The sequence below is a fragment of the Dipodomys merriami genome, unplaced genomic scaffold (genome assembly GCF_024711535.1).
Source record: "Dipodomys merriami isolate MVZ:Mamm:240054 unplaced genomic scaffold, mDipMer1.0.p SCAF_1, whole genome shotgun sequence".
Classification (NCBI taxonomy): domain Eukaryota; kingdom Metazoa; phylum Chordata; class Mammalia; order Rodentia; family Heteromyidae; genus Dipodomys; species Dipodomys merriami.
In genome coordinates this window covers 140,539,921-140,567,888 of record NW_027202270.1, presented here as the reverse complement: position 1 = coordinate 140,567,888, position 27,968 = coordinate 140,539,921, and the positions used below count along the sequence as shown (strand labels likewise).

Genomic DNA, 27,968 nt, shown 5'->3' with positions numbered 1-27,968 from the left:
ATCGTGTAAATCATTGTGTAAGATATCATCAATATTCTGCACATGTCATGCTTAGCCAAAATTAGCTACATGTCCAACCCACAGTCAGTGTGGGGAGTAGAAAGGGGCCTGAGTCATTGAAGGACACTTTCAAATGGAGTTGGAGAGAGGAATCAGTGGCTGGCCAGATATTTGGATTTCATAACTAGGTAGTGTTGCTATCCATTCATTTTTTTAAAGGCAGGAAACCTCCCAGAGAAGCAAGTGTTTGGACAACGATCAAGAGTTCATTTTTTTCAGGGCTCTATAATAGTAGCTACTCAAGAGGCTGAGATCTGAGGATCATGGTTTGAAGACAGTCCAGGCAGGAAAATCTGAGACTCTTATCTCCAATTAACTACCAGAAAACCGGAAGTGGAGGCTCAAAGTGGTAGAACTGTAGCTTTGGGCAAAAAAGCTCAGAGACATAGACCAAAAAAAAGTCAAGTCTCAGGGTTGTCAGAGTGGCTCAAGAGCCAGACCTCGTGTCTGGCAAGGAGAGCAAAGAAAGAGGCAGACCCTGAGTTCAATACCTAGGACAACCAGAGTAGGGAGGGAAAAAGCCTAGTGAGGTAGTATAATCCTGGTCAACAAGCAAGTTAGACATTTTAAGGGACAGAGATGTGAGTTCTCAGTAGAAATCAGGAATCCTAAACAGATAGCTGGTACTTGGGTAGAGAAGATAAGCAAAAACGCGCCTCAGGAGCACTAAAGAGGAAGTAGCAAGGGGGGAAAAATCAAGAAAGCCTCAGCAGTGCTAAACCAAGGGGAGGAGTGCATGTGGAAAGGAGTGACCAAATTTGTGACAACTTTCTCATGAGCCAATAGATTAGTTGTGACAACAATTCCACTCAGTAAAGTGGCGATCCATTGCCACCCCCTCCATGGGCAGTGGGCTGACAGCTAAGCCTCACTGCTATCACCGACCGAAGGGAGTGGGGAGTGGGAACCCCCACTCCTCTCTCACAGGAACAACCACTTCAGGCAGGCTGGTCACGGAGTGGTAATGGAGTGCCTGTTCCCCAGCTGCAGCTTCATCCCTCCACGGGCTGCCCTCTATACGCACAGGATTCCTTAAGGTCACGCGAGTCTAGCACCCAGTCCGGAAGGAGACCCCACTTCTTTGCACCCTCCCCCAAATGACCCAACCAAAGCCCCTAGCTGGTCATAGCTACTTTTTGAACATCCAATCATTAACCCCCCCTCACCCTAATTCTCTGTCCCCCTAATGAGTAACGGTCCAAGCTCGTCCCACTACAGGTCCGTTTGGTCTTTGATTCTGCCTGGCGAGGAGCTGGCCGGAGAGGTTACCAAGCCTCCTCCACGGGGCCTGACGTGCGCTCCGGTGAGAACAGAGAAGCCGATCTAAAGGTGTCTTGTAGGGCACCTGGGTCGAGGTTTGTATTTTAAGGTAAGTAACAGTATCTTCGTGTGTCGCGGGAACGACTACAGAGAAATACATAGAAAGAAGCTGAAATACACGGAGCGGCGGCGGCCGTGGAGGGGCGGCGGGGCGCGGGGCGCGGGGCGCCGGCGAGAGGGCGCGGGCGGCAGGGCGCGGGGCGGCGGTTTCTGGGGGGGGTCTTCGGGGTTCTCAGTCACCGGGCCACCCCGCTCCGTCTCATCCCGGTTCTCTGGGGCGTCTGTCGGGGGAGCCCTCATCGCATCTCAGCTCCCTGATGCAGAGATCCTGAGTGTGTGCCCAAGAAAGGCCGAGAAACCGGCCACCGAGGGGCACGGAGGGCCGCGTTCGGACGCACGGGTGCGGGAAGGGCGCGGGACCGGCCGGTCGGTTCCCTCGCTGCCAAGTCCTCCGGCGCCTCCCACGGTCGGTGCTGGCGCTTCTCTCACACCGCAGGAGAGCCAGCAAAATCGGGGCTGCTCAGAGGAAGAGGAGCGCGCTCCCGCGCCCGCGCCCGCGCCGCCGCCGCCGCCGCAGGCCGTGCCCGCCGCGCGAGCACGCAGGCGCTGGGGGAACCGGGCGCGCGCCCGGGTGCGCAAGCGCAGTTCGCCAGCGGTTTCGTTTCCTAAATGGACTTGTTTCTAGAGAGCTGGTTCACGCCGAGAGGCGCATAGACGTTGTTCTGTTTTGCTTTTTACTAGTCTGATGTGATAATCCTCAAAACGCTGCGGAAAAATAAAAGGTAAAATGCAATTTGGGGAAAATAATTTTGTGCAAAAAAATCCAGAAAAAGAAACATCTGCGCCCAACGTGGGGCTCGAACCCACGACCCTGGGATTAAGAGTCCCATGCTCTACCGACTGAGCTAGCCGGGCAGCTGATGGAGCAGCTCCCTTTTTTGTCCTTTCACAAGAATGTAGATTCAGGTTCCATTCCTTGGCATTCCCCGTGTACTTCTCGTTTTTGAAGACCTAGTTAATTGGGCCACTTGGCATTCTTTTTGGGAATTAAGAAAACGTGTTTACATTGAGTGAAGTAAGACAGATCCAGAAAAGACAAAGGATGCGTGTTTTCTACCACATGTTAATCTTAGTCCCAAAACACAACCTACTATATGATCACAGAAGCAAGATGCTTATATACACGATTAGTTCATTCATATAAAGTATATGCAAGAGTGAATCTCCATAGAGTAAGCCTTTTAAACAATAAAAGTTTATAAAATCAAAAAAAAAGAAAACGTGTTTAATACATGTAGATTTAACGAGTGTTACTTTGTACGTATCTCAAAATCGCTGAAAACTAACGTGAGTCTGTCATAGCTACTGACTTTTGTTTCTAAAGTGTTAGAAATTCTATCTTTTCTTTTCCACAAAATTAAGAACGTATTAAAAACTACACAGCTTCTATCAAATGGCATACTAAAATCCTACATAGCTGAGCTCTGCATTCAGAAACAACCTCTGAAAGGTCAGTTTCACCAATTGAGGAGGGAGCAATAAAGTTAAATGGAGGAAAGGGAATTCTGAGTCCATTAAAATAGGTGTGTGTCTCCCAGGTACCTGTTCACTGAAAGCCAGCTCAGAGGTTGCTCACACCTAGGGCCACCCCCAGATGTGAGGGAAAGGTTACAGTGTCTGAATCTAAAGATGAAGGAAATCGTTTCTACCATGAAAAGAGAAAGACACGATTTTGATCAATTTATAACAAGCCAAGATATTGCAACGACTTCCTATGAAATTATACGTATTCTGAGCTATTGGTGACCCTTTCTATATAAGGGATTTTGCACTGTTTTTGTGATACGGAGTGAGATACTCAAAATTGCAAGTTCAAGCCTAGATGTGAACCTGAGACTAGCAAAGAATGCTTAGAGCACTTCCAAAAATACAGCCGTTAGCTAATCATTTTGGATATCAGGTTTCCTGAACTTTAAAAATAAAATGTGTCATCAGGGTGCCTGTGGCTCACACCTGTAATCCTAGCTCCTCGGGATGCTAAGATCTGAGGATCACAATTCAAAGCCGTGAGACTGTTATCTCTAATAAACTACTCAGAAAAAGATGGAAGTAGTGCTGAAGCTCAGTGGTAGTGTACTAGATTTGAGCCTCAGGATGTGCACAAAAGAAAAAAAAAAGCTGTGTCAAAATTATTTAGATTACTTCAAAGTAAACCTAACTCTTAAGTACATTATTAAAATCCTAATCTTACAATATCATAATTACTAGTAAGTTGTTTTTCTTATAATTGCAAACTGCTTTGTGATTATTTTATCACTTACCAGAATAAGACAGTAAATTTGATTTTTTACACACTAAAACATTTATAATAATTATTAGATATGATTTGTTGCACATTTACATAATTACTAGTAGTTGAATAATTATTTAATGATCATTTCTCTTTTTTCTTTTCTTTTTCTTTTTTTTTTTTTTTTTTTTTGCCGGTTGTGGGTCTTGAACTCTAGGCCCTGAGCTCTTCAGCTCAAGGCTAGTGCTCTACCACTTGAGCCACAGTGCCACTTCTGGTTTCCTGCTGGTTTATTGGAGATAAAGAGTCTCATGGACTTAACTCCCCTGGCTGGCATTGACCAGTGATCCTCAGATCTCAGCCTTCTGAGTAGCTAGGATTACAGGTGTGACCCACCAGCACCCAGCTTCATTTCTTGTAATTAAAATCATTATTATGATTTATTTAGATAAAGTACCTACCATGTGCAAAAACACTGTTAGGTCTTCTAACAGACAGACAAAACAGACTGATAGCCTGATAGAAAGGTGCATCAATTACATGTCAGTTTGGTATATGCTACATCAAAAATTAACTAGGGAGTGGAGGGGACTCTCAAGTGCTAAAGCCCTGGCAATGATTGAAAAACCAAGTGAGAGATCCAGGCCCTGAGTTCAAGCCCCAGTAACCCCCTCCCCACGCTGCACCTCCTGATGAACAAGTAACTAGGAGTAATTTGGTTAAAACAAATCCTTACCCGTTTAAGTCTCATAAAGAATCATGCAAAGAACCTGAGATCACAAAGCTGTGACAAGAAAAGTCAACAACCAGTTTCAAAGTAGGCAGGTTACCTGACAGTGGGTTCAGAAAAAGGTGCCAAGTCAACGGAGTTTACTAGGCACTCAGACCATTTATTCCACATAAGTAGGTAAGTAGGGAAGCTATTTAAAAGTTTAACGAGATACCCAAACAAGTGTGGAGTACTGATACTTTATTTTCAACCTTTTTGTGACTGTAACATTTAGTTTTGTTCAGCACTTCCTTGGCCTATGCTGGTCTAAATAAGATCTCCTCCTAAGAGAATTGCAACTAGAATTTTTAGTAAGTGGCTAACCTTTGGAATAAATTCAAATCTTTTCCTTATCCATTTGCTCAGGAATAAAATCTAACAGTTATAATGTTTCAATAGCAAGAAGAAGCCACTCACATGCCTTTTTCCTTACTTTATACATCCAATTATCCAGCAAGCCTTACATATTTAAAATCATTGCTACCACTCTATTCGAAATCTTCATTATCAATTGTCCACATAACTGCACTAGCAGCTTTCCAACTACTGTTTCTTTTTTTGGTAGTACTGGGCTTTGAACTCAGAGATTAGGGTATTTGCTAGGTAGATGTTCGAATTGCTTGAGCCATATTTCTTTTTTTTTTTTTTTTTTGTCGGTCCTGGGGCTTGAACTCTGGGCCTGGGTGCTGTCCTTCAGATCTTCAGCTCAAGGCGAGCGCTCTACCACTTGAGCTACAGCGCCACTTCCGGTTTTCTGGTGGTTTATTGGAGATAGGAGTCTCACGGTCTCTCCTGCCCGGGCTGGCTTTGAACCGCGATCCTCAGATCTCAGTCTCCTGAGTAGCTAGGATTACAGGCGTGAGCCACCAGCGCCCGGCTTGAGCCATATTTCTATCCCTCTGCTTCTTTAATTTCCTTTAGCTATTGCATAGAAACAAGAGACGTCATTTAAATCTAAGTCAAAGCTGGGGCTAAGACCCGAGGATAGCAGTTCAAAGCTAGCTCAGGCAGGAAAGTCAGTTAAACTCTATATTAACTACAAGAAAAGTAGAAGTGGTGCTGTGGCTCCAAGTGCTAGAGTACTAGCCTGAGTGAAAGAGCTCAGTGACAGTGTCAAGGCCCTGAGTTCAAGCCCCATGACTGAAAAAATAAAGAAAACAAGCTTAAGTGAAATTTTCCTTATACTAAGAAGCTGATGGCTCATGACTGTAATCCTAGCTACTCAGGAGGCTGAGATCTGAGATTTGTGGTTTGAAGAGAGCCTAGGCAGAAAGTCCTTGAGATTCTTATGTCCAATTAGCTACCAAATAAAGCCTGAGTGGAGCTGTGGCTCAATTAGTACTGCGCTAGCCTTGAGTAAACGAAGCTCAGGGATAGTGCCGAAGCCCTGAATTCAAGTACCAGGCTAGGAACAAAAACAACAAAAAACAAAAACAAAACAAAAAACTTGTGATGACCTTACAGTAGAAAACCAATAATCAATGTAAAAGAAACGACTGAATTAGAAAAGCACTATTAAACTAACATAGTAAAAATTTATTTAAATAAGAATCATCAGATATTGAAATTAGTGAAATAAAGGTTGAGGAATGGTAAGATGTTAATATATTCTCAAGTTATTCATCACTACTTATTTTTTTTTGGGGGGGGGTCCGGTAGTGGGGCCTGAACTCTGGGCCTGGGCACTGTCCCTCAGCTCTTCAGCTCAAGGCTAGCGCTCTTCAGCTCAAGGCTAGCGCTCTACCACTTGAGCCACAGCACCACTTCCGGCTTTTTTCTTTTTTGCTTATGTGGTGCTGAGGAATCGAACCCAGAGCCTCATGCATGCAAGGCAAGTGCTCTACCACTGAGCCACCTTCCCAGCCCCTCATCACTATTTATTAGCTACAAGTGGAAAAACAGAAAATTGGTGGTGAAACCTTAAACAAAAGTTAAAAATGAGCATCATCAGTAATAGAAGAACTAGAGATCCTACATCCCCGATCTAAGGTTCTCCCAAGGTCACTTCTGCAATATTCTTACTGGAAATACATCACCTGAATCTAATCATGAAAAATCAGATAAACCTATTTTAAGGAATATTCTACAAAATAAACTATTCTTCAAAGAAGGAAATGACATAAAAACTAAAGAAATACTAAGCAACTATTTTCTACTTTAAAGGAGACGAGAAGCATAATTGGATACAGTATGTACTCTTGGATTTTCTTTTGGTTATGAAGGACATTGAAATTTGCCAACGTTTTAATAAAGTTGATAGAGTAGAAAGCCTCAAACTCTGCTCAGGACCTACACTTCCGACGGTGTCAGTTCCTTTTTCTCTCCAGGAAAGCAAACAAATCTTTGTTTCTTTCCTTGCCACTTTGTCTCTTGGCCGAAGTCTTTCCAACCTGAGCACAGGCTGAAGCACCAACACCTAACCTCACCCATCCAGAACAGTTGGCTAACCCTTGCTACTGTTTTTAGTGCTAAGGTGCATCTATTTCCTTTGCTATTTTGTCTCTGCCGTCTATTTCTTCTCATTGAATGCAAATTCCATGAGGGAAGGGTGGGTATTTTATTTACCATTTTACCAGCAACAGCTAAGTGTATTTTGGAGATATTAGTGATCAAGTTGTTTTCATGGGGGTTATCGTTAACTCGACTCAAAGCCTCAATATGCATAAAGGGCACTAATGCTTTGGTAAAGTTCAGTTAGGCTGAAGGATGATACCTTCACAGTGTCATTTGCTTCTTCAGAGCTCCAAGATGAAACAGATGCTGTGCATTGCTGTGGCAGGAATCAGGAAGCCACGGCCTAGACGATGCCTCTCCCCTACCGCGTTTTCCTTATACGTCTACAGGAACACCTCTCCTTTTTGCTCAGGGAAGAATGAAGCGAGGAGGAGAGAAGTGCAATTAAAAAGTAAATACTAGTTTCTGGGGAGAAGCGCAGCCGCCAAAGCTCAAGGAACTGGAGCGGAAAGGGGCAGCCTCGCCTCGCCCAACTCCACCGCCACCACTTCTGCGCATGCGCGCCGCCAACCTCCGCGCCTGCTTTTTTTTTTTTTTTACCCACAATCCTCTTCTTACCTGAGAACCAGCCACAGAGAGGAAGGCTATTGGTTGAAAGCGTAGCCAATAGGCGGGCCCGTTGCTGGCGTGCACGGCGCCGTGGAACAGGCCTCTTAGGCGTGGGAGCCCCGCGCGTCCCGGTGGGTCTGCGGCAAAATGAGCTCCATCGGCACCGGGGTGAGTTTGTGTCTCGCGTGCTTGCTCTGTGGTCGTCTGGCCTGAGGGTCTGCCTTGGCTCGAGTGCGGTCAGTCCGCATGGGGGGCTTTGCCCGGGGGTGTGTGGGGCGCGCCGGGGCCTGAAGGCCCTCGCCGTCCCGAGGCTCGCGGTCTTGGCCGCCGGCCCCCGGGCCCGCGCCCCGGGGCGCCGTGTGGCTCCCGCCGGCTGTGCAGCCCAGGGGTGGCCGCTTTGGCCGAGCCGCCGTGGGGTTTGGAACTACCTTGGCCTGCTGAGTCACGGCGGGAAAGCGAAAGTGGAGGCTACAGTAGGGAGTGGTAGGGTTGAGGGACCGCTCACCCCCCGGGCGCTGCCTAGGCCCCGCCGCCGAGATGGCTCAGTGCGAGTTTCCAGCTCTGGGCCTTGCAGGTGCCAGGCTGCCGCTGACTGCCTTTCCGGAAAAGACACTGATGAGCAGCCCCGGAACAATCCCTGGGAACGCTGTCTGCACCGACCCCACAAGAAGGAGGAGTCTGGAAACTAAATACGATGCGCCTTTTGCGTTTTTCCTGCACCTCTTCCTCGGTTTCATGTATAAGTTATTTAACTGACCGTCCTGGCATAATACCGTAAACATTTAATGCTCTGATGATGCTTCTGACTACTGCGGGTTTGGGGTGTGTGTGCATGTCTTGTTACTGCTGTTTGTGAAACGTCTCGGGCGTGCTTTTATTTTGCTTGTCCTTTTTTCATACTTTTCTCTCCGTACGAAACATTCGCTGGTTATTTACATTAGTGGCATTGAGTAACTGGTTTCTCGGTTCATCTATCTGGTTTGTTCCAAACACTTGGAGACGCAGCATTAAGCAGAAATACTGCTGTTGAGTTTCCTCATAGGGACTTTATGTTTGGAATGGTCTAGTCCATTCGACTATGCTGAAGTTTTTTTGGATAGATGCTCAATAGTACGTCTTCCCTTTCTGTCTTTCTTTCTTTCTCTTTCTTTCTTTCTTTCTTTCTTCCTTTCTTTCTTCCTTCCTTCCTTCCTTTCTTTCTTTCTTAGAGGTTACATCAGGAGCCGTTATTAGAGAGCCAGTGACTGCAGGTGGGACATATGTCCCCAGAAAACTTGCATCCTTGATGGCACTTAACACTGTAAGAAAACTGAGCCAGGAGTGTAGTAAAACAAAGAGCAAAAAAACAATACCAACAAACCAGATCAACTCTGAGGGAGAGCTGAAGTGGAATGCCATGGTGGAGAGATAGGAGGCATGGCTAGTCATATATGTGTCTTGTAACAAGCTGACTTTGCAACTAGCTACATTAGTAGGGACTTCAATTAACAGTGCTCCACTTAAAATAGTGTTTCAATGTAATTATATAGGATAATTTATCATGAAAAGATAGAATGATCTCTGAAAAGTATCAGTTCAAAGCTTATCTCCTGCCTTCATTTCCCCCAAGAATTCCAGATAGTACTATTTGTTTGCTGTTTGTGTCCATTTTATTGCTTTTCATCCCTTGCTGGCAGTTAAACCCAGTGCCTTACAAATGCTTGGCAAGTTTTCTCCCACAGAGCTACATCATTAGCCTGGGATTATTTTTAGGAGGCTAGAGCAACACAGAGTCTTGATTGGCCTCTAACTTGTGATCTTCTTGCTTCAGTTTTCCCAAATGCTCTCATTACATGTGTGTACCACCATGCATTTTTTTGGTCATTATTTCATACTGCAGTTTCAAAGTAGAGCTTTGGGGTTTTTCCTAACATAACCTATAATCTTTTTTTTTTTTTTTTTTGGGTCCAGTCATGGGGCCTGAACTCTGGGCCTGGGCGCTGTCCCTCAGCTCTTCAGCTCAAGGCTAGCGCTCTACCACTATGAGCCACAGCACCACTTCCGGCTTTTTGCTTTTTGCTTATGTGGTGCTGAGGAATCGAACCCAGGGCCTCGAGCATGCAAGGCAAGCGCTCTACCACTGAGCCACCTTCCCAGCCCATAACCTATAATCTTTAGCTCAGTGAATGGCACAATTTCAGGTGCTAAAGTAAAAACAATAATAAAAACTGATTAATTTCTTTTCTATTTTATTTTGCTTTGTAGTGCTGGAAATGGAACCCTGAGCCTTATAAATGCTACAGAAGTATCCTGCCACTTTCCTAAATCCTCGGCCCTTAGAATAACATGTAAACTAGCTATTCCAGCCTGAGACCCAACAGATTTGGTTCTTCCCTTCAGAAGCATAGTGTACTCTCTTATCCATAGTACTTAAGACACAGTGACCTTATTTCTGTCCCTTGACTGGGTTAAGCTTGCTTCTACCATAAGGTTTTTGTGTCAGATGCCAGGAATTCTATTCCTCTATCTTTCCTAAATGGCTAGTTCCTTGGCATTAAGTGTGACTCATCTTAAAATTAACTGCCCCAGAAGGCCTGTTCTAGCAAAGCAGTCTGCTGTAGTTCTTTCCATCACTCCCCCACCCCCCAAACAAAACAAAACAAAACAAAAAACAAGGACTGGGGCTTGTGAAGTAAGGCCACACAATGTGGCTTAACTTTTTCTTTGCTTAAGGCTGAAGCTTTATCATTTTAGCCATAGCTCCACTCTGGCTTTTGGCTGGTTAACTGGAAATAGTCTCACAGAGTTTTCTGCCTGGATTGACTTTGAACTGCCATCCTTCTCTGCCTTATGAGCAGGATTACAGGTGTGATCCGTTGGCACAGAGTCCTTTTCTTTTTCCCTTTCTTGGTGCATTTCCACCTAGCTTTATGCCTGGTCCAATTTGAAAATAAAGTCCTTCAAGAATAACTGTCTTCGTGTTCTCACATAGTGACTTTGGCATATAGCTTTGAGTCTGCCAGGCTGTCGTTGGTTTCATACAAACTAAAATCAGACCAGTCTTTCAGTTTGTTAATAGCACAGCCACAAATTTAAATGTTTCAGTACTGTTTTGTACTTTTCGGAGGCAGAAGTCGAAGATGTGTAACTCTCTTTACCACTGTCACTGTGTGTTGGGATGTAACACATTTCTCATTGTAAGACACTTGGAGACAAAAACATTGTGTTGTCATTACTGCCAAAGATGTGGTATTATAGACTTATCCTTGTCCTTTTCCACCTAGTATGACCTGTCAGCCTCTACCTTCTCTCCTGATGGAAGAGTTTTTCAAGTTGAATATGCTATGAAAGCCGTGGAAAATAGTAGGTAAGAAACATTGTTTTACTTGAAATAAATATGCTTTAAGTGAGTAGTAAATAACACTTTTTTAAAAAAATTGTGCCAGTCCTTGGGGTTGAACACCGCCTGGTCTTGTCCCTGAGCGTTTTTGCCCAAAGTTAACACTCTATCATTTGAGCCACAGTTATACTTCCAGCTTTTTGGTGGTTTACTGGAGATAAGTCTCATGGACTTGCCTGCCCAGGGTGGCTTTGAACCACAATCCTCAGATTTCAGTCTCCTGAATAGATAACATTACAAGTGTTAGCCACAGCACCTGGCTAAAACGACATTCATTATCATTTTTGCCAGTTCATTATTCTTTTTGAGATTTTTGATTATTAATTTGTTATATAGACGTAGCCACCAGCACCCAGCTTTATTTATATTGTTAATTGTACAAAGAGGTTTGAATTCAACATGTCAGTTTGAGGATAATGCTTTTGTTTTTTGGTTCTGGTACTGAGGTGTCAACTAGAGGCCTGGGTGCTGTCCCTTAGCTATTTCGTACAAGGCTGGTGCTCTCCCACTTTAGTCACAGCTCTACTTCTGGATTTGCTGGTAGTTTGGAGGTAGCAGTCTCATAGACTTTCCTACCTGGACTGGCTTCAAATGGTGATCCTCAGATCTCAGCCTCCTGAGTAATTAGCTAGAAGTGGAGCTGTTGCTTAGGTGATGCAGCACTTTGTGCAGAAAAGCACAGGGACATTGGCTAGGCCCTGAGTTCAAGTCCCAGGACCATCACCAAAAAGAAAGGAAGGAAGAAAGGAACAAATGAACAAACTAAGGTTTGAGATTAATAAACATTATTTAATCTAGAATATTCTTAACTGAAAGTAGCTTTTTTAGAACTGTGATTAGGAGGTAAAGAGTATAGTCCTTACCAGTGTATTGTTGTCACTAGCTTGATTTATGTTATCTACACACCATTGCTTCTGAACCATCAGTCCACAAGGAGGTGTGTGTGTGTGTGTGTGTGTGTGATTTGTTATCTACACACCATTGCTTCTGAACCATCAGTCCACAAGGAGGTGTGTGTGTGTGTGTGTGTGTGTGTCTTGATTTATGTTATCTACACACCATTGCTTCTGAACCATCAGTCCACAATGAGAGAGAGAGAGAGAGAGAGAGAGAGAGAGAGAGAGAGAGAGTGTGTGTGTGTGTGTGTGTGTGTGTGTCTGTGTGTCTGTGTCCTATAGCTTGAACTCAGGGCCTGGGCACTGTCCCTAAGCTTTTTTGCTCAAGGTTAGCACTCTACCACTTGCCACCACATTTCCTCTTAATGCCTTTTGGTGGTTAATTGGAGGTAAGAGTCTCATGGACTTCTCTGCTCTAGCTGGCTTTGAATCACATTCCTCAGACTCTTGAGTAGCCAAAGATTATAGGTGTGAGCCACAGACACCTGACTGTCTTTGTATGCTTAAGATAATTCTTTCTATAACATTCCCTCCCAGGAAATTCCAGAATTACATGTTGAGAACTTTTAGTTTAAAATGTAGATTGTGGTAGATTCTAAACATTAGTGAGGAAGGTGAGTTGGAATAATTAGGAAAGCCTTCTACTGGCTGTAAGAGATTAACATCAAGGAAATTTGCAAATGTTTATGGAAATAGACTTAACTGTGCCTTGAGTGACAAGGGGGAAATAAACCCTACTACCCAGAATAACTTCAAAGACATGAGGCAACAGTGAGCATGTCATTGGAGGTGCTGGAGGGATGACAGTGAGGTGAAATTTAGTAGAGTCCAGGATTTATAACAAAATTGTGTATTTGGTGAACTCTGACAAGATTCTCAGGATTTTTACCCAGACATCTGGGAAGCGGAGTTTAAACTTTAAAGGGGAGCCACTAATGATACCTAAAGTATGGGGGAAAGACAACATTTTGCAAGGTAATTTTTGTGCATTTTTTCATTTTTCTGGGAATGAACTTCCATGGTTTCATCAGATTTTGGGAGGCCTCTTATAGACCACTGTATGGTCCAGGCATGAGCCACTGGCATCTGACTAACATGTTTTGTTTTGATTATGCAGTTTCTCTAGCCTTTTTTTTTTTTTTTTTTCCCTTGGTTGTGGGGCCTGAACTCTGGGCCTGGGCACTGTCTCTCAGCTCAATGCTAGCGCCCTACCACTTGAGCCACAGCCACTTCTGGATTTTTTTCTGCTTATGTGGTGCTGAGGAATCGAACCCAGGGCCTCATGCATGCAAGGCAAGCGCTCTACCACTGATTCAACTTCCCAGTCCAATTTCTCTAGCTTTTGAGTTTTTTGTTTTTTTGGTGGTTGTGGGGCTTGAACTTAGGGCCTGGGCACTCTCCTGAGCTCTTTTGCTAAGTCTAGTGCTCACCACTTTGAGCCAAAGTGTCACTTCCGGTTTTTGAGTGTTTAATTGGAGATAAGAGTCTCAGAGACTTTTTTCTACCTGGGCTGGCTTTGAACATTCTCAGATTTCAGCCTCCTTAGTAGTTTAGGACTACACGCATGAGCCATCTGTGACCAGCTAGGTTAATTTTTTAAATAGTTGTGGTAGAACATTTTATTCTCGTATGTTTACTAGAAGCAATATATTTGTTAAAAGGAAAATAGGAATGAATGAACAAAGGAAGCAAAACAAGATCATATTAGTCACAGTTGATAGCTTTCTTTTAGCTCAAGGCTAGCACTATACTACTAAAGCTACAGTTTCACTTCTGTCTTTTGGTGGTAGGAGTCTTTGGCCTTTCCTGCCTTGGCTAGCTTTGAACTGTGATCCTCAGATCTTGGCTTCCTGAGTAGCTAGGATTACAGTGAGCCACCAGTGCCCAGCTGAATGTTACCTCTTTATGGTTTTGTTAAATTTACAATTCTTCTTTCAGTTAAATTGATTTTCTTGTTTCAGTACAGCTATTGGGATCAGATGTAAAGATGGCGTTGTCTTTGGGGTGGAGAAGTTAGTCCTTTCTAAACTTTATGAAGAAGGTTCTAACAAACGGCTTTTTAATGTTGATCGGCATGTTGGAATGGTAAGGTCACATATTCAAGTGTTCCTCTTTTTGCTTTGTTTAGTTTCTTTGGAAGTAACTTACAGAATGAAATACACTGAATTCTGATTCTAAGAACCAATTTTTAACATTGAGGCAATAGTAGATAACAGTGAGTTGCTAAGGTTTAAACAGTTAATTGTTGAAAAGAAGGATAGCATTCCAGTGGTGACACGTGAAAAAATGTAACGGAAAATGACATCTTGGCAGCATATATCACTAGTAGATAAGATTCTACCAGTTCTGTAATAGCAGAACTGGGGGGTGGGATTGGTCATGGGGCTTAAACTCTGGGCCTGGACGTTGTCCCTCAGCTCTTCAGCTCAAGACTAGCGCTCTACCACTTGAGCTACAACAGCACCACTTCCCATTTTCTGATGATTAATTGGAGATAAGAGTCTTGACTTTCCTGCCCTGGCTGGCTCTGAACCCTTGATCCTCAGATCTCATCCTTCTGAGTAGCTAGGATTGCAGGTGTGAGCTACTGGGACTCGGCTTCTATGATTCTTTAAATGTTGAAACTTAACTAGGTTGGGTCACCTTTGGGACATAATTCTTTTTTTTTTTTTTTTTTTTTACAATAACGAAATATACCAGTATTTATTCTGAAAAGCAATTGAATGTTCCAAGTAGCAGCTATTAACAATTTCCAACACGATCCCTAGGAATAATTTGAAGTTCTGAGCCATGCTTTAGAAAAACATTTCTAGCAGTCTGTGCAGGACTTATTCCTATTCCATCATTTGTAATAGTTGCACTTGTGGCTGCAGGAACTTTAAATTCTTCTGCTTCAAACTTTAAGACTGCTGTGAAAGGTGTACTTTCAGGAACACTGAGTACTTTGTACGGCAGCCACGGGTCCGACGTCAACGTGATTTTAAACGAAACCTTCGGCATGGTGGAATGGGCCTGGAGAGACTCAGGGACATAATTCTAAATAGTCTCCTGATTTGTAAGGCAAAGATAAACTTTTTTTCCTGCTGGTTCTGGGGCTTGAACATAGGGCCTGTGTACTGTCCTTGAGCTTTGTTGTTAAAGGTTAGTGCTCTACCACAGCTCCACTTCTGGTATTTTTGGTAGTTAGAGGTAAGAGTCGTAAGGGGATGGGCTCCTGTGGCTCACGTGCCTATAATCGCATCTACTCAGCAGACTGAGATCTATCACAGTTCCAGGCCAGCCAGAGCAGGAAAGCCTGTGAAACTCTTGCCTCCAATAAATTATTCAGGAAAAGCCAGAAGTGGCTCTGTAGCTCAAGTAGTAGAGCACTACCCCTGAGCACAGAGAGGCTCAGTAACAGAGCCTAAGTAGGTCCTGAGTTCAATCCCCAGGACTGGCAAAGAAAAAAGTTAAGGGCTTTCTGGAATAGGCTGATTTTTAAACCATAATCCTTAGATGTCAGCCTTCTGAGTAGCTAGGATTACTGGCACCTAACTAAGGATAAACTGTTTATCTCATATAGTGTTTATATTATTAAAAATAATTGTGTAAACTGTATAATATATAATGAGTGTATGTTACTTGGTAAAATTAAAATTACTCTTACTAAAGGTAAAAGGTTGTTAAAGATTCTTACAGTACTTTTAAATTGTGCAGGTCTAAGACAGCAGTTTCTAAACTTTCATTTTATGGTACCTTGAGTTTGAATAATTTTTTTCATGATTTTTTTTTTTAATTCAGTAATACATAATGGGCGTGAGAATGTGGCTTAGTGGTAGAGTGCTTACCTAGCATGCATGAAGCCCTGGGTTCCATTCCTTAGTACTATGTACACAGAAAAGCTGGAAGTGGCGCTGTGGCTCAAGTGGTAGGATGCTAACCATGTGCAAAGGAAGCTCAAGAACAGTGCCCAGGCCCTGAGGAGTTCAAGCCCCAGGACTGCAAAAAAAAAAACAAAAAACAAAAAACAAAACCTAATGGTCTAGTTACTAAATGTCTGGTATTCTGCAAACTTCCTACACTTTTTTTTTTTTGGGTCCAGTCGTGGGGCCTGAACTCTGGGCCTGGGCGCTGTCCCTCAGCTCTTCAGCTCAAGGCTAGCGCTTTACCTCTTGAGCCACAGTGCCACTTTGGCTTTTTTCTTTTTGCTTATGTGGTGCTGAGGAATCGAACCCAGGGCCTCAGGCATACAAGGCAAGCACTCTACCACTGAGCCACCTTCCCAGCCCCTCAACTTTTATTTTTATTTTATTTTATTTTATTTTATTTTATTTTATTTTATTTTTGGGTCCGGTCATGGGGCCTGAACTCTGGGCCTGGGCGCTGTCCCTCAGCTCTTCAGCTCAAGGCTAGCGCTCTACCACTTGAGCCACAGTGCCACTTCCAGCTTTTTTCTTTTTGCTTATGTGGTGCTGAGGAATCGAACCCAGGGCCTCGAGCATGCAAGGCAAGCGCTCTACCACTGAGCCACCTTCCCAGCCCCAACTTTTATTTTTATAACTAACAATTCAGCTGCTCAGAGATGATAATGTTGAAAGAATTGTAAAATATTGGGGCTGGGAAAATGGCTTAGCAGTGGAGCACTTGCCTAGCATGCATGATGCCCTAGGTTAGATTACTCAGTACCACATAAACAGAAAAAGTCAGAAGTGTCTCTGGTGGTAGAGGGCTAGCTTTGAACACAGAGAGGCTCAAGGACAGTGCCCAGGCCCGGAGATCAAGCTTCAGGACTGACCTCTCCCCCCCCCCCAAAAAAAAAGGGGGAAGAAATGTAAAATATTGTAAAACTGAAACATTGTATCTTTACTACAAATTTAATTGTATTGCAAATGTACCAGGTCACCTCAACACATATGCAGGAACTAGTTCTAAGCCACTAATCTTTAGTTTGAGGGTTTTTTTTTTTGTCGGCCATGGGGCTTGAACTCTGGGCCTGGGCACTGTCCCTCAGCTCTTCAGCTCAAGGCGAGCGCTCTACCACTTGAGCCACAGTGCCACTTCTGGTTTTCTAGTGGTTAATTGGAGATAAGAGTCTCACCGACTTTCTTGCCCAGGCTGGCTTTGAACCGCAATCCTCAGATCTCAGCCTCCTGAGTAGCTAGGATTATAGGCGTGAGCCACCAGCGCCCGGCTATAAGCCACTAATCTTTAAAGATTGTCCTATTTTTGTTTCTTACTGAAGTTTTAACCAGTAGACTGAAAAAGATGAGGTATAGTTGTGCCTTTTAGACCAAAACTTTTGAACATATAATTCGTAAAGATCATTCTTGATCAAGATTGTTCTTTTTCTTGTTTTTTTTTGTTTTGTTTTTTGTTGTCACAGGGCTTGAACTCAGGGCCTGGGCTCTGTCCCTGAACTCTTCTGCTCAGGGCTAGTAGTGTTCTACCACTTTGAACCACAGCCCTACTTCTGGTTTTCTGGTGGCTAATTAGAGATAAGAATGTCATGGACTTTCCTGCTCTGTCCATGTTTGAATTGCAATTCTCAGATCTCAGCCTCCTTAGTAGCTTGAAATTATACAGGCATGATCCATCAGTACCCTACTGTTTTCTCTTTTTTTGGTTGGTCGTGGGGCTTGAACTCTGGGTGAGTGCTCTACCACTTGAGCCACAGCACCACTCCCGGTTTTCTGGTGGTTAATTGGAGATAACAGTCTCACTGCCTGGGCTGGCTTTGAACTGTGATCCTCAGATCTCAACCTTCTGAGTAGCTAAGATTACAGGCGTGAGCCACTGAGTATAGTAGGATTATGTTAGAAATGTTACTTCTGAATATATTTTTGGACAAAACAAAGTTAGGCATAGTAAATTAATTCAGTTTCCATACTCAAGTATCAGAATGCCTATAAAGAACTTTAAGCTCAAAAAATATTAATAAACAATTGGAGGTTTTATTTGCTTAAAGAATTTTTATTGATTCTTTCTCTTCTACAGGCAGTAGCAGGTTTGTTGGCAGATGCTCGTTCTTTAGCAGACATAGCAAGAGAAGAAGCTTCCAACTTTAGATCTAACTTTGGCTATAACATTCCCCTAAAAGTAAGTTGACATATTGAGGAACTTTATGAACAATAATGAAAAAATGTACTAACATTCTTCTGTTTATCCTCAGCATCTTGCAGACAGAGTGGCTATGTACGTACATGCTTATACACTGTACAGTGCTGTTAGACCTTTTGGCTGCAGGTATGAATATTTTGTGATACTCAAAAGTCAGATCTGTAATCTAGATACCCATTTGCCTCAGTAGTTTAGCCTTTTTATACATTAATATAAATTCTTACCAAGAAATAGTGTAATAATTAAAAGTATCCAGGAATGTTATTTTTGAATAGTGATGGATAATACAGAATTGAAATGATAAAACCAGAATACATAATTACAATAATCTGATTTAAATAAATTCTCTGGTTTTAAGTCCCTGATATTCTCAGGAAATTGTGATTATGAATACCTTTCATGTCATTAAGTAGCTAATTATACTACACTTTTCTCATTAACCTCCGTTTTGATATAACTTAAGTACTCTGGTCAAATGCTTTTAAATGGAGTTTTAAACAGTAATTAAATTACATTTCATAATTTTTGTTATTCTTTTGGCTTTTAAAAGTAAAATGCGGGGCTGGGAAGGTGGCTCAGTGGTAGAGTGCTTGCCTTGCATGCCTGAGGCCCTGGGTTCGATTCCTCAGCACCACATAAGCAAAAAGAAAAAAGCCGGAAGTGGCGCTGTGGCTCAAGTGGTAGAGGGCTAGCCTTGAGCTGAAGAGCTGAGGGACAGCGCCCAGGCCCAGAGTTCAGGCCCACGACTGGACCCCCCCCCCAAAAAAAAATAATAAAGTGCTGGCATTTTTGCTTCTGGAGAAAAAAAAGTTCATTTGGAGTAATAACCGGGAATAAGTGTAAATATTAAAAAAATGGTTTCTCAGATGAATGCTATCATGACATTTTGTCCATTGAAACTAACCTTATCAAAATGTTTAACTTCGAAGCTGTCATTTTTGTCCAGCTTTTTGTTTTTTCATTTTTTCCTGTTGGTCAAAGGGCTTAAACTCTGTCCCTGAGCTCTTCCGCTCAAGGCTCTACCCCTTAAGCCACAGTGCCACTTCTGGTTTTCTGGTGGTTTATTGGAAATACAAGTCTCATGGTCTTTCCTGCCTGGGCTGGCTTTTGGGCTGGCTTTGAACTGTCATCCTCAGTCTCAGCCTTCTGAGTAGCTAGGATCACAGGCGTGACCCACCGGCACCCAGCGCTCGCTCGCTCGCTCTCTTGCTCTCTCTCGCTCTCTCTCTCTCTCTCGCTCTCTCTCTCTCTCTCTCGCTCTCTCTCTCTGTGTGTGTGTGTGTGTGTGCGCGCGTGCGCGCGCGCATTCCTAGGGCTTAAACTCGGGGTCGGGAATGCTGTCTCTAAGCTTTTTTGCTTAAGGCTAGAGCTTGACCACTTGAGCCATAGTTCAACTTGTGGCATTTTTGGTAGTTAATTGGAAATAAGAATTTCATGGGACTGGGCACTGGTGGTTCATGCTAGGAATACTATCTACTCAGAAGGCTGAGATCTGAGGGTCGTGGTTCAAAGTAAGCATGTACAGGAAATGCTGTGAGACTCTTTATCGCTAATTAATCACCAGAAATATGGAAGTGATGCTATGGCTCAAAGTGGTAGAACACTAACCTCGAGCAAAAAAAGCTCAGCATCCAGGCCCTGAGTTCAAGTCCCATGACTGACCAAAAAATAGTCTCATAGGCTTTGGACCTCCATCCTCTCTCAGATCTCAGCCTCCTGCTTAGCTAGGATTACAGGTGTGAAGCACTAGCATAGCAGCTAACATTTTGGTTTTTTCTTTTTTCTGAAGAAATACATACTTAGTATTACTAACCTTTGGTTTAAATGTTTTATGCAGTTTCATGTTAGGGTCTTACAGTGTGAATGATGGTGCACAACTGTACATGATTGACCCATCAGGTGTTTCTTATGTGAGTATTTTGAACTATTTTAAGTTCTTATCTCATTAGTATTTGTCTTACATTTGGATTACATGAAGTTTCCTTAAAATTCATTAAAAAAAAGTGATGTTCTCTTGCTTATCATTAATAACTATGGCTATGACATAGATGGAAATTTTGTGGCTTTCAGTATGCTACGTAATATTGTAAATATTATGTCTTAAATGTAGATGGATGTGGAGCTCAGTAGCAGAGCATTTGCCTAGCATGTATAAGTCTGGTTTTTAAGTTTGGTATTTAAATTTTTTTGAGTAATTGGACATTCAGAATGCTTGGACACATTTGTTATTTGCTTTTAAATAGCCGTGCTCATTAATGATACAGTTTACTAACTGAATGATTGTATGTTCGATTTTTAATAGGGTTATTGGGGCTGTGCCATTGGCAAAGCCAGGCAAGCTGCAAAGACAGAAATAGAAAAACTTCAGGTAATATATATTTAATGCTTGAATTTTGCACAAAGTGAAGCTTATCACCAAAAATGAGACCTCAACCCAAGGATATTGTATTGTTTGACATTTATAACATTTTTGGAAGCTAAGTAGTTACATTTGTAAGTGGGATCACGTTTATAGAATTGTATCATTGATCCCTTTGTAATTTTTTTTTTTGGTCAGCCAGGTGCTTGAACTTGGTCTGTGAGCTGATCCTGAGCTCTTTAGACCAAGGCTAGTGCTTTACCACTTGGAGCCACAGCTCCACTTGTTATCTCATCATTAATTGGAGATAAGAGTCTAATGGACTTTTCTGCCTGAGCTGGCTTTAAACTGTGATTTTTAGATCTCAGCCTCCTGAGTAGCTAGGACTTTACAAGTATGAGCCACTAGTGTCCAGCTCCCTTTATAAACTTAATGGGTGCTATAAACCAGTCTCAATTCAGAAAGACAAAAAAACACCTTCCTTTGTAATGTTACTGAGTCATTGAAACTCATTCATAGATCCTTCTTGAGCTCTTGAAATTTTTGGTGTTTTCAAATTGAGTTTATGTCATAGAATCAACTACAACAAAAAGTTTGTTTTTTTCCCCTGTATCATTTTTCTTTGAATCACTTTTATGTCATAAGAACAAACCTTACAGTCTATACTCCAATTCCTCTTCTTAGTTTGATCCTAGACAAAGGCATGAAGCTTACACCCTGTTAAATTGCCCACTTTTTCTTCCCCTGAAGCCAAAAGTTCAGATACTGATCAAAGTTTAAAACCTAGTTTTCTGTTTAGCCCCAAACCAATCAACTTTATATATAGTATCCATAAAATTTTTACTGCTTTGTCAGAAACTTGTTATAGGCAGGATTTAATAACTTTCAGTTTCACATGGAGATATACTTTGTTACCCTGCACTGTAACCTTGCTTAACTAATGAAGAATCTACCTGTAGAAAGAATTTAGTAAGTCATAGTTGATATTTTAACAAAGTTGGTCAGTTACCCTGTGAATTAGCTTTTCTCTTATTCTTTCATCTGTCCCTTATATGTATCTACTGTCTTATAGGTACTCATGGTTGGTAAGCGTATTATCCTCATTTGGCTATAAAGAAAATCGAAAAAATCAGCTTTCTTTCCAAAATTCCAAGTCTACCAATGAGAAAAGATTTGTAGAAAGTTCTGAATTTTTATAAGTTTAATATTAAATAGGATACATTTTTGCATATTAATATTGAAATTGTAAATTTTAGTTTTTCTTAGTTTTATTTCATAAAATTAGTTTTTTTTTCTGTAGATGAAAGAAATGACCTGCCGTGATGTTGTTAAAGAAGTTGCAAAAATGTAAGTTGAAATTTTCCTCCTTACCATCTGCAAAGACACCTCAGTTGGCTTTTCCGTGCATATAATTCTAAGAGTGTTTATGTTGGAAAATGTATTTAACATATTAAAAATTTCTTCCTGCATTTTGCTACTGGGTGGTGAACTCAGGGCTTTGGTCTGGAGATATATGCCAGCCAGAATATCCTTAAAGTTACTTTTTTTGTCGGTAATGGGGCTTGAACTCTGGGCCTGGGTGCTGTCCTTGATCTCTTCAGATCAAGGCCACAGCACCATTTCCAGCTTTTTGGTAGTTTATTGGAAATAAAGAGTCTCACTTTCCTGCCCGGGCTGACTTTGAACCATGATCCTCAGAATCTCAATCTGCTTTGTAGCTAGGATTACAAGGCGTGAGCCACTGGCGCTAGTCTAAAGTTACAGCTGGGCGCAGCCGGTGGCTCATGCCTGTAATCCTAGCTACTTAGGAGGCTGAGATCTGAGGATCTCGGTTCAAAGCCAGCTGGGGCAGGAAGGGGCAGGAAAGTCCGGGGCAGGACTTTATCTCCAATAAACCACTCAGAAAACCAGAAGTGGTGCTGTGGCTCAAGCAGTAGAGCGCTTGCCTTGAGCTGAAGAGCTGAGGGACAAGCCGAGTTCAAGACCCACGACTGACAAAAAAAAAGTTTGACTAGGGCTGGGAAGGTGGCTCAGTGGTAGAGCGCTTGCCTTGCATGCCTTAGGCCCTGGGTTCGATTCCCCAGCACCACATAAGCAAAAAGAAAAAAGCCGGAAGTGGCACTATGGCTCAAGTGGTAGAGCGCTAGCCTTGAGCTGAAATGCTGAGGGACAGCACCCAGGCCCAGAGTTCAGGCCCCATGACCGGACCCCCAAAAAAAAAAAAAAGTTTGACTAAATAAAGTTACAGATGGGATGTAGAGGTACAACTTCTGAGAAAGTAAGCTCCATTTTAAGCAGTAGTGTTACAGTGTTTAAAAGTATAAGGACAGGGGCTAGGAAGGTGGCTCAGTGGTAGAGCACTCGCTTTGCATGCTTAAGGCCCTGGGTTCGATTCCTCAGCACCACATAAGCAGAAAAAAAAAGCCAAAAGTGGTGCTGTGGCTCAAGTGGTAAGAGTGTTAGCCTTGAGCTGAAGGACAGCACCCAGGCCCAGAGTTCAGGCCACATGACCAGACCCCCCCCCCAAAAAAAAAATTGTAAGGACACTAGAAAGCTTACTTACAGTCTTTTTCTTTGTTGCCCAAGTAATGAGACTCAGAGGTTCAGGCAGGCTAATAAATATGTACTGTATCACTGAACAATACCAAATATCATACATTTGATCATACAAGTTTATGGCTATGCATATGATACATGCTGGATAGAATAAAGAATTTACTGTTTCTCTGGGAAAAATGTTTTTCTTTTCCAGATTTAAGTTGATCATTAAAATTCTTTTTGTATTAACAGTCCCTAAAAACATTAAGCAAAAGAAAATCTTAAATGACTGCCAGGTGCCAATGGGTCATGCTTCTAATCCTAGCTACTTAGGAGATCTAAGGGTTGTGGGTAAAAGCCAGCCTAGGCTGGAAAGTCCCTGAGACTGTTGTCTCCAATTAACCACCAGAAAAGTGGAAGTGGCACTGTGGCTTAAAGTGGTAGAACACTAGCCTTGATCAAAAAGAGTTCAGGGACAGTGCCCAGGTCCTGAGTTCAAGCCCCACAACCAATAAAACAAAAACAACTAAGACTGGGAATGTGGCTAGCGTGCATGAAGCCCTGGATTAGATTCCTCAGTACCATGTAAACAGAAAGAAGTGGCAGGATGGCTCAAGTGGTAGAGTGCTTGAGCAAAAGAAGCTCAAAAGCCCCAGGATAGCAAAACAAAACAAAAACCCACCACCAACAAAAGAAACTTAAGTGGTTTATATGAATAGATGTATAAAGTAGAATACACTAATAAGTTTTGAAAGCGTAAGCAATCAAAGTCAAATGTGGGGAGTGTTTTAAAAAGATTCCTCTCTCAGTGTCAGTGAGCCTGTTCTTTGGTAATAACTAATTCAACAAGATACTGGTTTTATCACTTCTCCAACTTTAAAAGTTGCAATTGTTTTGGAGATTTCGTAGCACTTATTTGCACATTCTATCTAACCATATGAACTAGGTTTAGGGACCCAGCTCTTAGTGTATTTTGTCTGTTTTACTTAGTTTTGGAGGAGAGTGGCACTGGAATTTGAACTAAAGGCTTTGTACTTGGCTTATGAAGTAATTTTGCAGCAGAGAAAAATACCTTGTAAAGACAAATTAATGTTAGCTTTTTCTTGTGTCAGTGTTTTTTCTGAGATGTATTTTTTTGTGGGGGTGGGGGTAGGCAGGTCAGTCATGGGGCTTGAACTCTGGGCCTGGGTGCTGTCCCTGGAGATGAGAGTCTCAAGGACTTTCCTGCCTGGGCTGGCTGGCTTTAAACTGTGATCCTCAGATCTCAGCCTCCTGAGTAGCTAGGATGACAGGTGTGAGCCACCAGCTCCTGGCTCAATTCTAGTTTTCTGGTGGTTACTTGGAGATGAGTCTCACAACAGACTTTCCTGTTTGGGCTGGCTTCAGATGGCAGTCCTCAGATCTCAGCCTCTTCAGTAGTTAGGATTACACGTGTAAGCCCCTGTTGCCCATCTGTCTGAGGTATATTTTGTAGTTAGGTTTTTGTTTTTTTTTGTTTTTGTTTTTGTCGGTCATGGGGCTTGAACTCTGGGCCTGGGCGCTGTCCCTCAGCTCTTCAGCTCAAGGCAAGCGCTCTACCACTTGAGCTACAGTGCCACTTCTGGTTTTCTGGTGGTTTATTGGAGATGGGCGTCTCACGGTCTCTCCTGCCCGGGCTGGCTTTGAACCGCGATCCTCAGATCTCAGTCTCCTGAGTAGCTAGGATTACAGGTGTGAGCCACCAGCGCCCGGCTTGTAGTTAGTTTTAAAAGAATGTATTGGTTAAACTTAAATAGGTTTTTATTAGTATTTGTTGAGCAAGTGTTTTAGTTCACTTCCTGTATAATTTGTCTTTAATGTTCCTAATAGACTAGAAAAGATAATCTTTTTTTTTTTGGGGGGGGGGGGGGTCCGGTCGTGGGGCCTGAACTCTGGGCCTAGGCGCTGTCCCTCAGCTCTTCAGCTCAAGGCTAGCACTCTATCACTTGAGCCACAGCGCCTCTTCCGGCTTTTTTCTTTTTGCTTATGTGGTGCTGAGGAATCGAACCCAGGGCCTCAGGCATGCAAGGCAAGCGCTCTACCACTGAGCCACCTTCCCAGCCCCGAAAAGATAATCTTATAAATAACTTACAATTAGACATGGGACTTCTAATTTGTACTCCAGTGTTTGGAGATGACCTAGAAGTTAATTTCTTCTTTCTGTTCCAGAATTTACATAGTACATGATGAAGTTAAGGATAAAGCTTTCGAATTAGAGCTCAGCTGGGTTGGTGAATGTAAGTTGTTTTTGGAGGTTTCTTATCTGTACTTAATTTGCTTCTTAATTTGTGTTTCCAAATCCATAACAATTACCAGATAGTCTAATGGAGGAAAAATTGTGAATAACGAACCATTTTAAGAAATCCACTTCATAGTTTTAGAAGATACTACTGAAAAATGAAGTTTTTTACCCTAGTGTGGTATAGTCCCTGAGTGCTTTCAAAGGTTATTTGTGATCCTCAAAATCTATCTCAGTGCTATATCTCAGTGCTCAAGAGTTATAAAGCATAACTTAGTTTTCGAAAGAGCTTAATTTGGGCACATTTTTTAGTCTTGTTGAAACAGAAAAATGAGTTCAAAGCATTTCCCTCCTTTATCTTTTTTGGGCTTTACTGGGGTTTTAAATTTAGGGCCTTCATTGGTCCACACATAGAGCCATTTTGCTTTAGGTTTTTCAGACAGGGTCTCATTTTTTTGCTGAGGGATCATAGTTCTTTCTTTATGCTTCCCAGTAGCAGGAATATCTGGTGTGTACCACCCGGCCTTCCTTGTTTTGTTGAGATGTGAGAGTTAGGCTGGGAAAATAGCTTCCCAAATAGCTGGAATTTGTAAGCTACCATGTCCAGTATGTTATCTGGTATTCTCAAAATACAATTTTAGAAAGAGCTGTTGGAAGTGGTGCTGTAGCTCAAGTGGTAGAGCGCTTGCCTTGAGCTGAAGAGCTGAGGGACAGCGCCCAGGCCCAGAGTTCAAGCCCCATGACTGACCAAAAAAAAAAAAAAGAAAGAGTTGTACCTCTTGTAGACTTGTAGATTGAGTAGGCTGCATGGTAATGTGAATCACAGTATAATCTTCATTTTCAATAAATGTTTTAATTTATAGTAACCAAAGGAAGACATGAAATTGTTCCAAAAGATATAAAGGAAGAAGCAGAGAAATATGCTAAGGTAAGTCCCACCAAAATCACTGAATAATGAAGTAATTTGGTTGACTTAAACATGTGAGTTGAACTCAGGCTATAAAGTTGTTTTAGTTCCAAAACTCCCCCACAAACCATACACATACATAACTTTTTGGTGAAAATTGCTAGGGTTCTTTACAGGCTATTTAGTGCTTTTCTATATGTGTGCTCAAATCAATAATGATTGATGGTTAGAGCAATATATGCCTGCCATTGAGTATTTTATTCTAAGATAACACTTTTCCGCGCGAGAGACAAAGAGCAAGAGAGAGAGAGAGAGAGAGAGAAAGAGCGAGAGACAGAGAGAGAGAGAGAGAGAGAGAGAGAGAGAGAGTGTATATGTATGAATGAGTATGATGGGGCTTGAATCAGGGCCTGGGTGCTGTCCCTGAGCTCTTCTTGTTCAAGGCCAGTGCTCTGCCCAGGCTGGCTTTTAAATTGTGACCCCCAGATCTCAGCCTCTTTAGGCTAGGATTACACAAATGTGAACCTGGCAATAAAGGAATTTTTAATGACAAGTGCAAGTGAGTTCAGGTTGTTTTCTTATCCATAGGTGTAGGATACAAAAATAGTGAGAATCAATTTTAAACATTTTTTTCTCTTAACAGGAATCTTTGAAGGAAGAAGATGAATCAGATGATGATAATATGTAACATTTCAGAATCTGTTATATTTTAAGTTTCAGTCACATCCCATGTAACTATTTAGCCCAATGGAGTACACATCTTACTGACCAATTTTCATTAAAATGTTGTCTTCTAAACATTGAATTGTACGATTAATGTGAGCTTGACAAAATTGGGGTTCTTGAAAACAAAACCTCCTTAGTCATCCTGTTGTGTTTTTCAAACTTACCCTGCCAACTAGTAAATAATTGAGGGCACTGTTCCCTCACTTTTCTATAGTAAAATGACTGGCCAGTCCTAGTTATAAATGTTTGGGTGTGACAATAGAAAGATGTTTCATTTTGGGAGTTTAAAGACTCTTCAGTTTGTAAGGAATCAAGAATATTTTTGTTCTTGTATCACTTAAAAAAATTTTTTTCATCTGAAGTTAAAAACCAAACACACCAGACACCTTTTATGCCACAATGAAGTAAGAATATTGCTACCTAACATGAGAACCCTGGGTTCAGTCCTTGGCCCTGTAGTCCATTACTAATGATGAGTAGAATGGTCTGGTTTATTTTTTGGTCTCAGTACTGTGGCTTGAAATCAGGACCTGGGTATTGTTTCTAAGCTTTTTTGGTCAAGGCTAGTGCATTTCATCATTTGAGACACAGCTAAAAGTCTCATGGACATTCCTGTCTGGGCTGGATACAAACTGTGATCCTCAGATCTCAGTCTTCTGAATCTAAGGCAAGAGCCACTGGCACCCAACAAAAGCTGAGTTTTGTGGGCTGAAAGAACACACATAACAAAACCCTAGTACCCTGTGAACAAACAATATGAACCCCACTCATTTCAAATGTTAAGCTTTCCTAAGAAAGGTAATCTTGTTATTGTAGCTACAGGGTGTTCGACTTTGAACATCTTGGTAAATGGCAAATTAAACTTGAATAGCCAATAAGTATACAAACAACTCTCAAAACCAGTCCTGTTAAATCGTAACTTCTATGGTATAAAATTATCTCCTACATTTTACCATTCATTTAACAGATTGGGAGAAGTCCACTGGGTAATCAGTCCTGTACTTTCTCCAACTTCCAAAGTATAAATGGCACATCAGTTTGTTACTGTGCTGTTTTAAAATTCTACTTATATAGCTAATAACCCTTTTAAAATTAAAAGACAAGTCTGGTTCTAAAGAAGCTATTTCATACAGCATACCTAACACTACAGATAATATGAAAAAATATTGTCAGGTACAGGTGGCTCATGCCTGTAATCATAGTCTTGGTGAAGCCAGCCAGGCAGGACTCTTTTTTTATCTCCAAGAAACTACTCAGAAAAAGCTGAAGTATTGCTGGTGCTGTGGTCAAGTGATAGAGTGATAATCC

The 27,968-nt window shown here is 42.1% G+C and overlaps 1 protein-coding gene, 1 non-coding gene and 1 pseudogene across 4 annotated transcripts; 1 reads left to right on the top strand and 2 right to left on the bottom strand.

The window, feature by feature from the left end:
• Nucleotides 1-2,222: 2,222 nt before the first annotated feature.
• On the bottom strand, nucleotides 2,223-2,295 carry Trnak-cuu (transfer RNA lysine (anticodon CUU)). The gene has a single exon. It is a non-coding gene; the product is annotated as a tRNA-Lys (tRNA).
• A 5,266-nt stretch (nucleotides 2,296-7,561) lies between these two features.
• On the top strand, nucleotides 7,562-26,734 carry Psma3 (proteasome 20S subunit alpha 3). Of its 2 annotated transcripts, XM_070032689.1 has the most exons (11): nucleotides 7,562-7,670; nucleotides 10,766-10,848; nucleotides 13,739-13,862; nucleotides 17,751-17,852; nucleotides 17,926-17,999; nucleotides 19,711-19,783; nucleotides 20,176-20,241; nucleotides 21,533-21,579; nucleotides 24,958-25,025; nucleotides 25,891-25,955; nucleotides 26,578-26,734. In XM_070032689.1, exons 1-11 carry the CDS (start codon nucleotides 7,650-7,652, stop codon nucleotides 26,620-26,622), a joined length of 768 nt encoding a protein of 255 aa, XP_069888790.1. In that variant the 5' UTR covers nucleotides 7,562-7,649; the 3' UTR covers nucleotides 26,623-26,734. The 2 variants fall into 2 exon arrangements, with proteins under 2 accessions (XP_069888790.1, XP_069888798.1); XM_070032697.1 differs by lacking the exon at nucleotides 7,562-7,670 and having other exon boundaries at nucleotides 10,765-10,848; nucleotides 13,744-13,862.
• Nucleotides 13,857-15,376, bottom strand: LOC138834035 (ubiquitin-fold modifier 1 pseudogene; annotated as a pseudogene). The gene has a single exon (XR_011373991.1). The product of XR_011373991.1 is annotated as a ubiquitin-fold modifier 1 pseudogene (transcript).
• Nucleotides 26,735-27,968: the final 1,234 nt, after the last annotated feature.

Excerpts from the sequence above, each read along its gene's own strand:
- Psma3 (XM_070032689.1), top strand. The coding sequence starts at position 7,650 with ATGAGCTCCATCGGCACCGGG. Across the intron at positions 10,849-13,738 it reads AAAGCCGTGGAAAATAGTAG|TACAGCTATTGGGATCAGAT; the intron begins GTAAGAAACATT and ends TTCTTGTTTCAG. Across the intron at positions 25,026-25,890 it reads GCTCAGCTGGGTTGGTGAAT|TAACCAAAGGAAGACATGAA; the intron begins GTAAGTTGTTTT and ends TTTAATTTATAG.